This window comes from Delphinapterus leucas, chromosome 3 (assembly GCF_059928025.1).
Source record: "Delphinapterus leucas isolate spDelLeu-1000000601 "Yukka" chromosome 3, BTC_Dleu_Yukka2, whole genome shotgun sequence".
Lineage (NCBI taxonomy): Eukaryota > Metazoa > Chordata > Mammalia > Artiodactyla > Monodontidae > Delphinapterus > Delphinapterus leucas.
In genome coordinates this window covers 39,946,071-39,958,504 of record NC_143131.1, presented here as the reverse complement: position 1 = coordinate 39,958,504, position 12,434 = coordinate 39,946,071, and the positions used below count along the sequence as shown (strand labels likewise).

Genomic DNA, 12,434 nt, shown 5'->3' with positions numbered 1-12,434 from the left:
ACATTTCTCTGTTTTGAAAAAATACCCCTTTAGGAAACTATTGCCCTAAGTAGATTTTTCCCCACCAATTACTTTTGGTTAGGAAGAATTTTGTACATATTGGACATCAAGAATTGAGAATACTGGACTTCCCTGATGGCGCGGTGGTTAAGAATCCTCCTGCCAATGCAGGGGACATGGGGTCGAGCCCTGGTCCGGGAAGATCCCACATGCCACGGAGCAACTAAGCCCTTGTGCCACAACTACTGAGCCTGAGCTCTAGAGCCCGCGAGCCACAGCTACTGAGCCTGCCTGCCACAACTACTGAAGCCCACACGCCTAGAGCCCCATGCTCCGCAACGAGAAGCCGCTGCAGTGAGAAGCCCGGGCACCGCAAGGAAGAGTAGCCCCCTCTCACCGCAACTTGAGAAAGCCCGCGCGCAGCAACGAAGACCCAATGCGGCCAAAAATAAATAGATAAATTTTTTATTAAAAAAAAAAGAATTGAGAATACTGGAAATTTTAAATTAATGACATAGGAAGTCAACACAGAAAGCTCATACGAAATCAAACTAGTATAATTTCAAAAAATTAAGTCTAAAATCTTTCTTGACCAAAGTTTCATCAATGGGGGGTCAAATTCAGCCAACAATATGCAACTCTGATTGAAATCGCTTAATCGAAATTCACTGAAATCACCATTCTAGGCTGGTTTTCTCATAAGGATGGACTGATCCAAAAAGAATCAAGAAAGAATGTGGCTTGCAGTGAATTATTCAAACTCCTTTCTTAGTTAGCTAAAAATGAATATGACCAATCACTAGAGAAATCATATCAAATTCTGTAGTAGTAATAAAGCAATGACTGCTTTTCAGCTGGAGGGCCTTTTTTTTTGTTGCTGCATATCTAGCTGTGGTGCATTTTAATGAGAAAGGATGACTGCATCAGCTTTTATCCATGAAGCAGAGTTTAGCCTTCTGCTTAGGTCTCCCGCATGCCAATATCGAAGACTTTGTTCTGAAGAAGATCAATGACACAAATACATGTAGACGGACAAATGTATTATCATAATCACAAATTCACTGTTAAGATTTTGCACACTGACTTCCAAATGAGAAACCTAGAGCTAAGCAGATCTCGGTGCGTGTGAGGTTCCACTGGTTCCCCTGAATCACAAAAATGTTCGTATAGACAAAACATCAACTGTTAACATGAATCCTTTTAAATACAGCCCTGACCCTGTGTCCCCAGGAGTGCGCTGTAAAGCAGATGGTTCATCCTCTATTCATGTGTTACCAAAAGAAACGTGTGGCTGCCTAAAGTTTAACGACTGACACTGTCTAAAGAGGGAGTCTGCTTCCTGACTAATGTTGAAAACATTCTGAGAAATGCTGTAAAACTCCTTCAAGTAATTTTCTTATGTGGTCACTGGGAGGAAAATGAGTTTACAAAAGAGATAACCACATGGATTTTTTTAAATGTAATTTGTCAAAGAAATGAAACATTTAGATAAATTCTAGATTTCTCTCGCCACCAACTTCTCCCACAGTATATACTCCAACAAAGATGGCCCACTAAGAAGCTCTACTGCAGTTACAGTGGCAGAATTTAAGAGGACATAATGAATCCTTCTGCTACACAGAGTCATTATCTCTAATACTTCTTTATGAAGCTGACTTCTAATCATGTGCCAAACAGGGTCCTGCTAACTTGGGTGCTTTGATAACGAAGAATAGTTGAGAACCGTCATCATAAGTGACTTCAATACAACTGAGGAGGGAGTGAGAGACCCAGAAAGATAAATCCTCATGTGGAAATGTTGGTGGCATGAAATGCCAAGTGCCTTTAACTGTCATAAGGCAACGCCTGTAAAACTTACTTAAAATAAATTCTTCGGGGCTCAATGTGAATCGGCAATTTCCATTTATATTATACTGTCGTTTACTCAAAAACTATTTTTAATGAATAAGACAGAGTTTACCAAAGTGTTTTCCACAAAATGACTCTCTCGAGATGTTCCAGATCTGTAATCAAATAAGTCTGAAAAACCCTGAATACTTCATTCACCTCTTGGGTATGCATAATGCACACTAACATATAAAAGTCTCTAGAAAGACAACCATTAAAATTGTTTAATATTATTTAACTAAGCATTTCCCAGACATTATTTGGCCACATACCTAACATCTAATTAAACAGTTTGGGAAGTGCTATCACATAGCATTTAAGAAAAATATTACTATCATTTAAGAAATATTGGGAAATACTATATTCTGGGCACTCTGCTAAAATAGTTCTAGTCTTTAAACAGAGTATTGATTTCTTGTGTGTGACATTTTATTTGACTTATTGTTTCTTTTACACAGCTCTATCCTTAATAGTATTTTTGGTTTGTTGTTTTACAATTTTGCCTGAACTTTTTTCTGCACAGATGTGAAAGCCTAACGAATGTAAAGTAGTTCTATTAGTCTCTGGCTCAATTCCACACTTCAAATACAGTAAATAATCTCCAAACGATTCTTGGATAATAACAACCTGTATTTGCTTTATAAACAAAATGATGATGAAAATCCAAATAACTACAGCACTTCAGAGTTGGCTGACAAATCCTAAGAACATTTTCAGGCCATTGGGAAGGTCCTTCCAACCTACATTTCAAAATGTTCAGAAAGAAACCATCTTGTTTGCTAATTTCGGTATAAGGAAAATTGATCTGACTGCACAAAGACTTAGGTGGATGTCCCCCTTTTAAATTTAACACTGGAAAATCTGCATCCTCCATTTAATACTGAGAAGGTGTCAGCCACAAACAGGATGTCACCGATATGCAAATAAACTACACTTGAGACCTGCTGTTGTTGTTATTGTGTAATGGACTGGGACTAATCTGTTTATAGTCTAATCCCACCCTCCTCAGATTTCATTTTGTCTTCTCAGTCTCACCTTGTTCCACTCAGGGCCTCACTCTATCCTCTTCTTGTATGTGAATACATTATACATTTTCACGGAGTTGCTACTTGGGGTCAAAGAAAGATTAAATGAACCAGTCTTCGTGATAATAAAAAACATGATCTTGATAGCCAAACCAAGAATATTAAGCGACACGTTACAATCGATAAACCTTGAACAGCTGCTGTATATGCTTAATGCACTAAGTTAATACAAACTGCTGTTGAGTGGAGAGATGAGGTCAATAAACAAATAGTAGTGAGTCAGTGTTTAGAAGGCTGAGAAATATATGAATGGATGGGGAAGCTGGCTCTTGAAAGCCAAGAAGGGGGATTAAATTTGATACGGAATAAACTTTGGTTGCATCTGAAAGCTTCTGAGCATGTAAATGCTATGATTAAATTCATGCTTAAAGAATTCAAGTATAAATGAACTGGATTGGTGAATAGCTGTTAATCAAGTATTTTACAGCACTTGGTTAAAGTGACTGACCTAAGTCAAGGTGATCAGGGCCCAGACCAAGTGTAAACATGGGGAGGGATGAAGGTGCCAACCAAGATTGCAAAGGAAGAGCTGGTGGAGCTTAGGAGGCAAAGAGGATGGTGGGATACATGAAACCTGAGACTGTGGTTCCCCACGCCAGGCTCAATTGATGTGATACCGCCCAAGGAAGGGCTGGGAAGAGAAGCTTCTTTTAAGGAGGAAATGATGATTTGTTTCATGTGTTGGGTTGAAGTACCCAGCATTTAAGTGAGATGACTGAACAGAAAACCTAAAGTATGACACAATAAAATAGGAATGACAAGGCTTATTAATAAAAACATATTCCTGATTAGTGTTTCCTGGGGGTACATGGAAGATAGGATTTCAGAAATTTAGAGAATGAAAAAAAGAAAGATTATATATCAATAACTTGATTAAAATTCCATACAAAGTCAGTGGCAGCTGTTTTAAAGCAATACTTATCTACTATAGCACAATATCCATCCAAAAGCCAACGTGTGCAGAGAATTACAAAATATCTTTAAGGCTGATGAAATTTCACTTTTATTCATTTTTTTCACCCAATGCTGCAGAAAGAAACGATGGGGAATTTAAATGGGTCGGCCGGATATCTGCATAAGGATCCCACAGCAAATGTACATAAGTTTCCTACTATTAATGCTTAGCACTGGGCTTGGGCACTTCCCCTGCCAAGCAGTAGATTTTCATGGAATGCTATGGAAAGAGATGTCTGCCCCTGGCAGACATTCCACTAGCAATAGCAATCCCTTCCTAGGCTCAAACATTCCCTACTATTCTAGTCTTGCCAGTTCGATCAATGCCCCTTAAAACCTCACAAAAACACTGACTTACTCTGCAATATATCCCTACTCTGCTTCTTACTAACTCTGTTATTTAAACTACCCAAGCCTCAGTTTCTTTAGCTATAAAATGTAAAACAGCTGACAAAATACCTACTGGTCTTCTCTGTTGCAAATACAGGATGTAAGGTAGGCAAAAAGCATAGCAGAGGTTATGCCCACAAATATGATTAGTAGTATCATTTTAATCCATGAAATAAATGGAGTTTAAATATGTTCTTACTATATAAGCTTCAATAACGTTACACTTGTATTAAATTGGTGGCTATTTTAGGTCAATGATTTTAAAACTCGTTTACCAATGAAACGTTTTTCAAAGAAAATGTTATACGGAACAGAAAAGAGCTAGAGCAGCTGTGATTTACAAAGGGATGAGAAAGCCTGGCTCTCACACATTCAGCTTCCTTCACACTCCCTTCCACCGGTCACCCCAAACTTCTAAGGTAGGTTCCCAGGGCTCCAGGGCACACACTTTTTTAAAGAAATCATCATTTTGAATAATAATTGGTATAACCAAAAATGATGGAAAACAAGTCCCCATTTCTAACAGGAGCATCCTAATTATTTAAAAAAAAAAAAAAAGATCCTTCTTTTCATTCTGACACCTTCAGGGGCACTTGATGGTTTCAAAATAGTTACATATTTCAAGATTTTAGAATGAACATGTACTTCTTTCATAATGAAAACTGACAAATCTTTTGGAGATGATGGAATTACTTCTCCACCCTCCCAGTTCCCCAACTCCTGCACGCAGGTACATGCCTCCTTTCTAAGAAAATCAAAAGAAAACAAATGCACTTTGGCAATCAAGTAGATTTTCTCTTTCCATGGCATTCCATGAGTAAGGAATTATACACTGGGAGTCCAGGTGGGTTAGGGTCCCCAGAAGATGTGCTTGATCACCAGAGTGGTGTTGATTTTTTTAACTGAATTAAATACTTTTAGAAACCAAACTCTCCAGTGTACCACAGTCCTTGTAACTCTCTATTATCCTAAGCAATTGCATTATCTGTCTCCTGAAAGCATTTGAACAGGGCAGAGAACGGGGCTTATAACTTGGGTAAGCAACTTCTGGATTCATAAGAAATTCCAGTCCAAGTGACGTCACCAGATTGGGGGCTTTTTGAACTATTTGAGTATCTCTACACCTGGCCATTTGGGTTAGGAAATTGTTTTTCACCTGCCAGAAGCCCTTTTAGCATTCATTTACTGATTCATTCAACATCTACTTAACTGAGAAAATATATAGCACTAGGCAGTGCACGAAGGGCTGGGCAAATTGCAATGAATAAGACAGACCCTGCCTCAGAGAGGCTTATGGCCAGACACATGATCAAGTAAACAGTAGCTAACAATACAATGTGCCATGATTTTAGAAACAACTAACAAAATCAAACAGGGTAGAGGATGCCAGGAAAGGCTTCTCAGAGGGGAATTTGGGTTAGCAAAGATCTCGACAAGGAAAGCTGACTAGGGTGGAGAGGTGGGAGAGGTGGGAGGGTAGGATGTGGATGGGTGTGCAAAGGCCCAGGAGAAAGAGGAGGTAGCACGTGATTTGAGAGATTGTGGAGTACTACTGTTAGTGTCACACAGAATGCTCCAAAACAGTTATGTGGACAGAAACTCCTAAAAGAGAAGAGTGCACTTCAAAGATGTCAATCTACCCATGACCACATGAAAAAGTGTCTATTCATACAATACAGGTTGTACATTTACAGGCAACTCTGAACATTCCACTAAATATTAAATTTCTAATTTATTAATAATTTCTAATATAAATTTTATACTTCTTATCATGCACACTCCTTGACTGGAAAACTCCTAATTCAATAAACATTTCTTTATTTTCATATTCTTTCTAAAGGAAAGACATTCATGTCATATTCTTAGGTGAAAAACTCTTGGGGTCTCAAGAGTATAATACCATCTTTGGATGCATACATTTTATATGCATATAGACATAAAAATTCTGAAAGAATAAATTCTAATATGTTAATAGAAGATGGAGAAATCATGTTTTTTTTAATTTTCTTCTTTTTGGCTTATCTTTTTTTCCTTTTTTTTTTTTTTTTTTAACAATCAACACTTAAAACTTCAATTATATCTTCACAATACTTTTCTTGCTAAAAGCTCACAATCAGGGAATCCCACAGGGGTCCATGGCCAGGCTCATGTGGGGCTCTCTCTGCTCTCTCTTTGTCTTTGTTAACTTCTGGCCCCAGACACTCAGCCTGCTTCCCCAGCCTCTCAGTAGCTGTCACCACCCACTTTATCCCTTCTGTTTCTTCTACCACTAACTGCACAACTGACTGCAAGTGAGATGAAGGACCATAACCCCAAACCTCAGTGGTCTGAAAGGAGTTTACCGCCAACCAAAAAAGGAGAAAGAAGGAGGCAGGAGATCACAGCATGACAAAGTAGAAGGAAGGAATGACTTTTGCATAAACTTACAAATTGTATACAGTTCAGGCTTCCGGTTTTATAGTTCTTAGCACACCCCTGAAATGGGGGGCAGCATTCGGTAGGAGCCTACAGCAGGCCCTGGAACACTGATGACTGTGGAGTTCTTCCAAGAAGCCCAGGAGTCAGAAGCATTATAAGGACCATTGCTACAATGAGTCAATCTTGCCCTATGTATAACACAAGTTTTCAAGCATATGTAGATGGTATTACCAATTCTTTTTTTTTTTTTTTTTTTTTTTTTTTGCGGTACGCGGGCCTCTCACTGTTGTGGCCTCTCCCGCTGCGGAGCACAGGCTTCGGACGCGCAGGCTCAGCGGCCATGGCTCCCGGGCCCAGCCGCTCCGCGGCATGTGGGATACTCCCGGACTGGGGCACGAACCCGTGTTCCCTGCATCAGCAGGCGGACTCTCAACCACTGCGCCACCAGGGAAGCCCATCAATTCTTAACATTTAACACTTTTCTCATCATTTCTCAATCAAATGACACTAACACTACGGCTCTCAAGTAAACATCATAATTTTTTTGATGTATGAGTGTCTCAAAGAGCACTAGTGGGAACACTAGTGTAGAGGAAGGAGCACAGGTCTCAGAAGTGTGACATAACAGGGTTCATATGGCAGCTTCATCAGTAACTGAGTAAATCTGAGCATGTTTTCTAAACGCTCTGTGCCTCAGTTTGCAAATCCAGTCCAAAGCTGAGGATAATAATAATTCCATGAACCTTCCCATGAGGGAGAACTAAGTGAACCCAGTCTTCCAGCTGACCATCTGCTCCCCCTCAATCCTCACCTGAAGTCCACCCAGGCAGGAGAGCAAATGGCGAAAGGAACTCTGCCCCTCTCACAACCTCTGAATGACAGGCCAATTTACTAGGACAGCAGCCAGTCCTGACACAGTGGCCTCTTGGCATTTCCTCTTACCCACAGAAACATAAATAAATTTACATGTAAAAAAAATTCTCAATATTATTTCTTTTTTTGAAGGGTAACATGTAAGATCAACTTTTGTCCTAGAACAAAGTGTAATTGTTCTTGGAGAGTGTCAGACACAGAAGAGCAGATTGTTTTATCTACAACTTGAATTGAAAATTATTCTTGAAATCATTTCTCAAAAATAAATGTTTTCAATGGTTTAGATGAAATGATAGTACAATATAATTCAAGATAAACAAGTACTATCTCTCCATAAGATCCCCACCTTCCTTTAATCCGGAAATAAGTCTAGTTTTCCCGACATGACACTATTAATTGAATATTACAAGTTGATAAGCATATTAAATCAAAACAGAGGAGGATTATTTGATTTTTAAATGCCCGAAAGACACACAGCAATGAGAAATACATAATAAATATCAGATTCTAATGTAGATAATGTAGTTCATGAAAACAATATTTTTTCTTTCAGAAAATTTATTTTCTGCCATTAGCTACAAACCCATAAAGGGATAATCATTAAGGGTACTATTATTACTGTACCAAAACAATCTTTTATATATTGGTTTATAGAACAAGCTTTTGGGAAGACAAAGCAATCACATCAACAATTCACAACACATCTTTAAAGAGCAGACTGTTCCACATTAGATATGCAAGTTCCCCATTACTTAAATCAGGAACCAAAGGAAAAAACTATCTCCTTAGTAGGATAACATAGAAAAGGAAACTTGTTCCTGCAGTGAAAACTGACGTTATCTCAATTAGTTAATTATTCATCCCAACCTCCAGGCCTTGCTCCTGGAGGCGTTCGTACCTTCACCTCTTGCTGTGTGGACACTAGTTCAGTAATTTGCTGATAAACAATCTTAGTGCAGTATCTAACAGATCTTAGAGATTAAGTGTAAGGTTCACCCCCTCCTTGTGCAGATAAGTAAACTGTGGCCAAAACAACTCTACTATCTTATTGGAAATAGTAAAGCTAGTTAGTTAAAAAGCCTACCCAGGGCTTTCCCTTGTACAGATAAGTAAACTGAGGCCAAAACAACTCTACTATCTTATTGGAAATAGTAAAGCTAGTTAGTTAAAAAGCCTACCCAGGGCTTTCCCAGTCCGCACCTCTCATGAGATGAACCACAATTGTGAAACAGACAACTCAAGTAGGTATCAACCTGACTGCATGGGGAATGTTTTCAGTGGGCCACACAGCATATTTTAACTATTAAAACAACTCTAGAGATCATTAGTCATACACCAACATTCTCTGGATAGCAAGTGTAGGAGCAGCGTTAATTTAGTTGAATCTCTTCTAATTGATTCTTTTTATTCAAAAATGATGGTACTATAGGAAATTGAGAAATACTGTAATTTTATTCTCCCCCAATAAGTCCGTATGTTATATTTTCAACCAGTAAGTCAAATCAATATGCCAATCCTGACACTTAGGTGCACTGTGCATATGGGAAACCTGAATAACTATCTCAATGAAAGCTTTTTTGAGATGTACATTGCAACACAGATCCTAAGCATTTTTAAGATTCGTAACAATTCCAAGCTTGTAAAAAATGTATTCACAGAAGAAAGCTTCTTTTGCAATTTATATGTTCATAAATGTTTCCATTAGCTAAGACATATTTTGGAATATGATCAAATGGTAGTGAATGTCAAGTCCGAACAGCAAGGTTAAAACTCTGACAGTTCTCATCTATGTGGCCACTGCTCTTTTAAACCACTGTGTCCCCAAAGGGCTAACAGGGAGAAAATTCTACCTCAACCAAGTGAAGACAGCAAAGCATATTTTAATGATTACTTTTCATTTCATCTCTAATTCTTTAAACACAAAATTGGATTTGGGCTTCTTTCATACTGTTAACAACTTAGTATTAATATATGCACCTCTCATTCTTCCTCTTCAAGAAAGAAGTTATACACTCCAGCTACATATAACTCCCAAATTCTTTCCAACTATGAACACCAAAATAGGACTCCTTAAAAAAAAAAAAAAAAGCATGGAGAATTGGCACACTGCATGTTTATGTCAGTCTTCAGAAAACATGGAAACATGCAGCCCCAGCTCACCAGAAGAATCACCACACGTGATCAAACTATTCTGTGACATGTTATGTCTTATGCCCAGTATTCAGGTTTTGCACTCGCCTATGTCAACCCCTAAAGCCTCAAGAGCTAGCTACTACTGTAGAACAGCTTTAACACGAAGAGTGTGAGAGCTCTGTTCATGGCCCGTGGCGTGATCTTAGAAACACTTGAATCAAACATATTTCTTTCCCCTCTGCTATTTAAAATCGAGGGACCTCAGGCTTGGGACGTGGCTAAAGGACAACAAGAGAAGAAGAAGAAGAAGAAATACCGGAACACGGAACACGCTAAGAACAAAGGAAACACAAGCCTGTGAACAGGAAATGAAGCAACTCTACACATAAGTACCTTTTGGGGCCGCCAACGTAGGTGAAAGTAAAGGTGGAGTCTGAGTATCTGAAATCTGAAACGAAAAGTCTTGTTAAAAGCTACCCCTGGAGTGGATTTTTAACCCTGGTCATGGCTCGGGCCCCCTATTTGATGGAGCCGAAGGGAAACCTGGCGGGGCGGGGCGGGGCAGGGCGCGAGGCCAGAGCTGAAGAGCCCCTAGGTCCGCTCTCCGAGTGGTGCGGAAGGGGATGCCGCGCACCCCGTGCCGGGTGCCCCGGGAGGCCGCCCCCCGCAACAAGTGCCTGGTGCCATGGCAACGGCGGGAATTTCCCGGTCCGGACAGCCGGAAGCGGCCCCAGCCGAGGTCGCGGCTGCGAAAGCAAAATCCAGTCCCTCTCCCGGGGTAGCAAAATGGACGAAAGGCGACCCCCAGGCAGGGGCGGCGCGCGCCTCGGAACCTCGGGAATCCCTTCTCTTTCCGGGGCATCGCACTGCCAGTCGGAGGTACTAGAGGGAGCAGAAGGGGCGGGAGATCGGCCCAGCGCTGCCCCACGGGGTGCCTCGGTGCCGGACGCAGCCAGCCACCGCAGCGCAGCGGGCTCCATTCCCGGCAGCCGCCGCCGCTGCTCTGCCCATTGCGCAAACCCGGCGAGTCCAACCCGCCGCCTGGGTCGCTGCTGCTGAAACCCCGGAGGCGGGCTCGGACGCTCCGGGCGTTCACCGGGGACTAAAAATAACAATGCAAGGCTCCCCCGCCTAGACCCCCGCTCGGGCCATCAGGGTTCTGCCCCCAAAGCTAGTGGCCGCCCCAGAGGGGGGAGGGGAGAAGGGGAGAGGCTGGCACCCCCTCCCCCTTTTGGCTCCCGCTCCCGCTGCCGCAGCTGTTGCCAAATGACCCCGGGAATGGGGACGTGCAACCCACCCCCTATCCCCAGCCACACACGTCGCGGCCAGAAAACTGGGAAAGGGGGTGACGGGCAGGCAGAGGAAGCTGGCGCTGGGTCCGAGGCTCTGGAAAGGCGAGAACTCACCTGCAAACAGGCAGTCCTTCTCAGCTCTGGACTTCTGGATCACGACGTCGATATCCTTCTGAATTCGCTCTTGCCTTGAACACATCCCCATTAAATAAATCCCTGGAAAAGAAGCAGCCGCTATTTCCACCCCACCCCACCCCCTCGCACGCTTCCAGCTTTCGTAAATATTCAGTTAAAAATGAAACCTCTGGCCGAGGCAGGGGCTGAAGGCGAAGTGGTTTCGGAAGTGATCCTGGGTGAGAGAGGAGGAGGTGGTGGAGGAGGAGGGGGGGGAGGTCGGCTTTGCATTCCCAGATGTGACCGCCCAGCTGCTGCTAGCCGCTGCTGGATTCCAATTTCTTCCGCTCCTCACAATGGATGATGATGACACAGAGTCTCACTTTCTCCCTCCCCCGCCCGGACCAAAGGCCGTGGGGGTCCGGGGGTCCCGGAGACGGCGAGAGAGCAATCGCCCGCGGGGCGGCGGGCGCCGGCGAGGGGCGAGCCCCGCTCCGCCTCACGCGCACACACCCCTCGCGGCCCGCACGCCGGCCTTCCACACCCGCGCACACTCCCGCCCGGGGGCGCGGCGACCGTGCCGAGGCTGCTGCAGCGCCGCCCGCCGCAGACCCTCCCGCGCCCGCCGCGAAGTCACCCGGTCCCGGCCGCCGGGGCTCTGATAGTATCCGCCATCCGAGCGCAGGCTGGATTCCCCAGCCCGGCCGCCGCTCGCGCCGGGGGCTGGGAATGTCGGTAGTGAAGACTCCCTGGGGCTCCCAGCCCCTCCCCCCCGCGCACCACCACTTTTATGAATTCGACTCCACTTTCGGAAGGAATTATGAGTCATATGGAAAACCCAAACCCGAGTGGCTGGGAGGGGGGAAGAAGGGAAAAGCAAAAGAGTTCAAAATGGAAAATAAATAAATAAAACGAACAAATCTTTCCTTGTTGCCACATCAGGCAAGATGGAAAAAGCCTTGAATTGCCTCCAGACGTACACCCTCCCGTGCCCTGACTGACTGCCAGAGTCTTTTTCTCCCGGATGGAAGTAGTTCAGTCCCTTTGGAGCGCCGTTTAGGAAACACAGACCCTTTTGAGGGACTTCTACTTGCAGAGACTCACCAGTTCTTCCCTGCTCTGTGTTTCCGTCCATGAAAAATTGGCAGAATCATCCGGCACGTGCCAGGGTCTCCCTAAAGGATGGATATCTGTTTGGCTTGTTTTAAAAAGCCACTTTTTCGCCAATCAAGGGAAAGCTTCTACAATCCTGTTGTCTTGTTTAGAAATGAGATACTGCTCCGAGCCT

General features: G+C 43.0%; 1 protein-coding gene across 5 annotated transcripts in view; it reads right to left on the bottom strand.

Moving 5' to 3' along the window:
- PARP8 (poly(ADP-ribose) polymerase family member 8) overlaps positions 1-11,683 on the bottom strand; it is a 185,183-nt gene extending 173,500 nt beyond the window's left edge. Inside the window, exons 1-3 of one of the 5 annotated variants that reach the window (XM_089908841.1) lie at positions 11,335-11,683; positions 11,147-11,248; positions 10,134-10,188 (exon numbers count right to left, since the gene is read on the bottom strand). In XM_089908841.1, the coding sequence (XP_089764967.1) occupies positions 10,134-10,188; positions 11,147-11,248; positions 11,335-11,437 (260 nt within the window). In that variant the 5' untranslated portion in view covers positions 11,438-11,683. The remainder of the gene's footprint in view (positions 1-10,133; positions 10,189-11,146; positions 11,249-11,334) is intronic. The other 4 variants (XM_022597819.3, XM_022597803.3, XM_022597829.3 and 1 more) reach the window with 4 other exon arrangements.
- Positions 11,684-12,434: the final 751 nt, after the last annotated feature.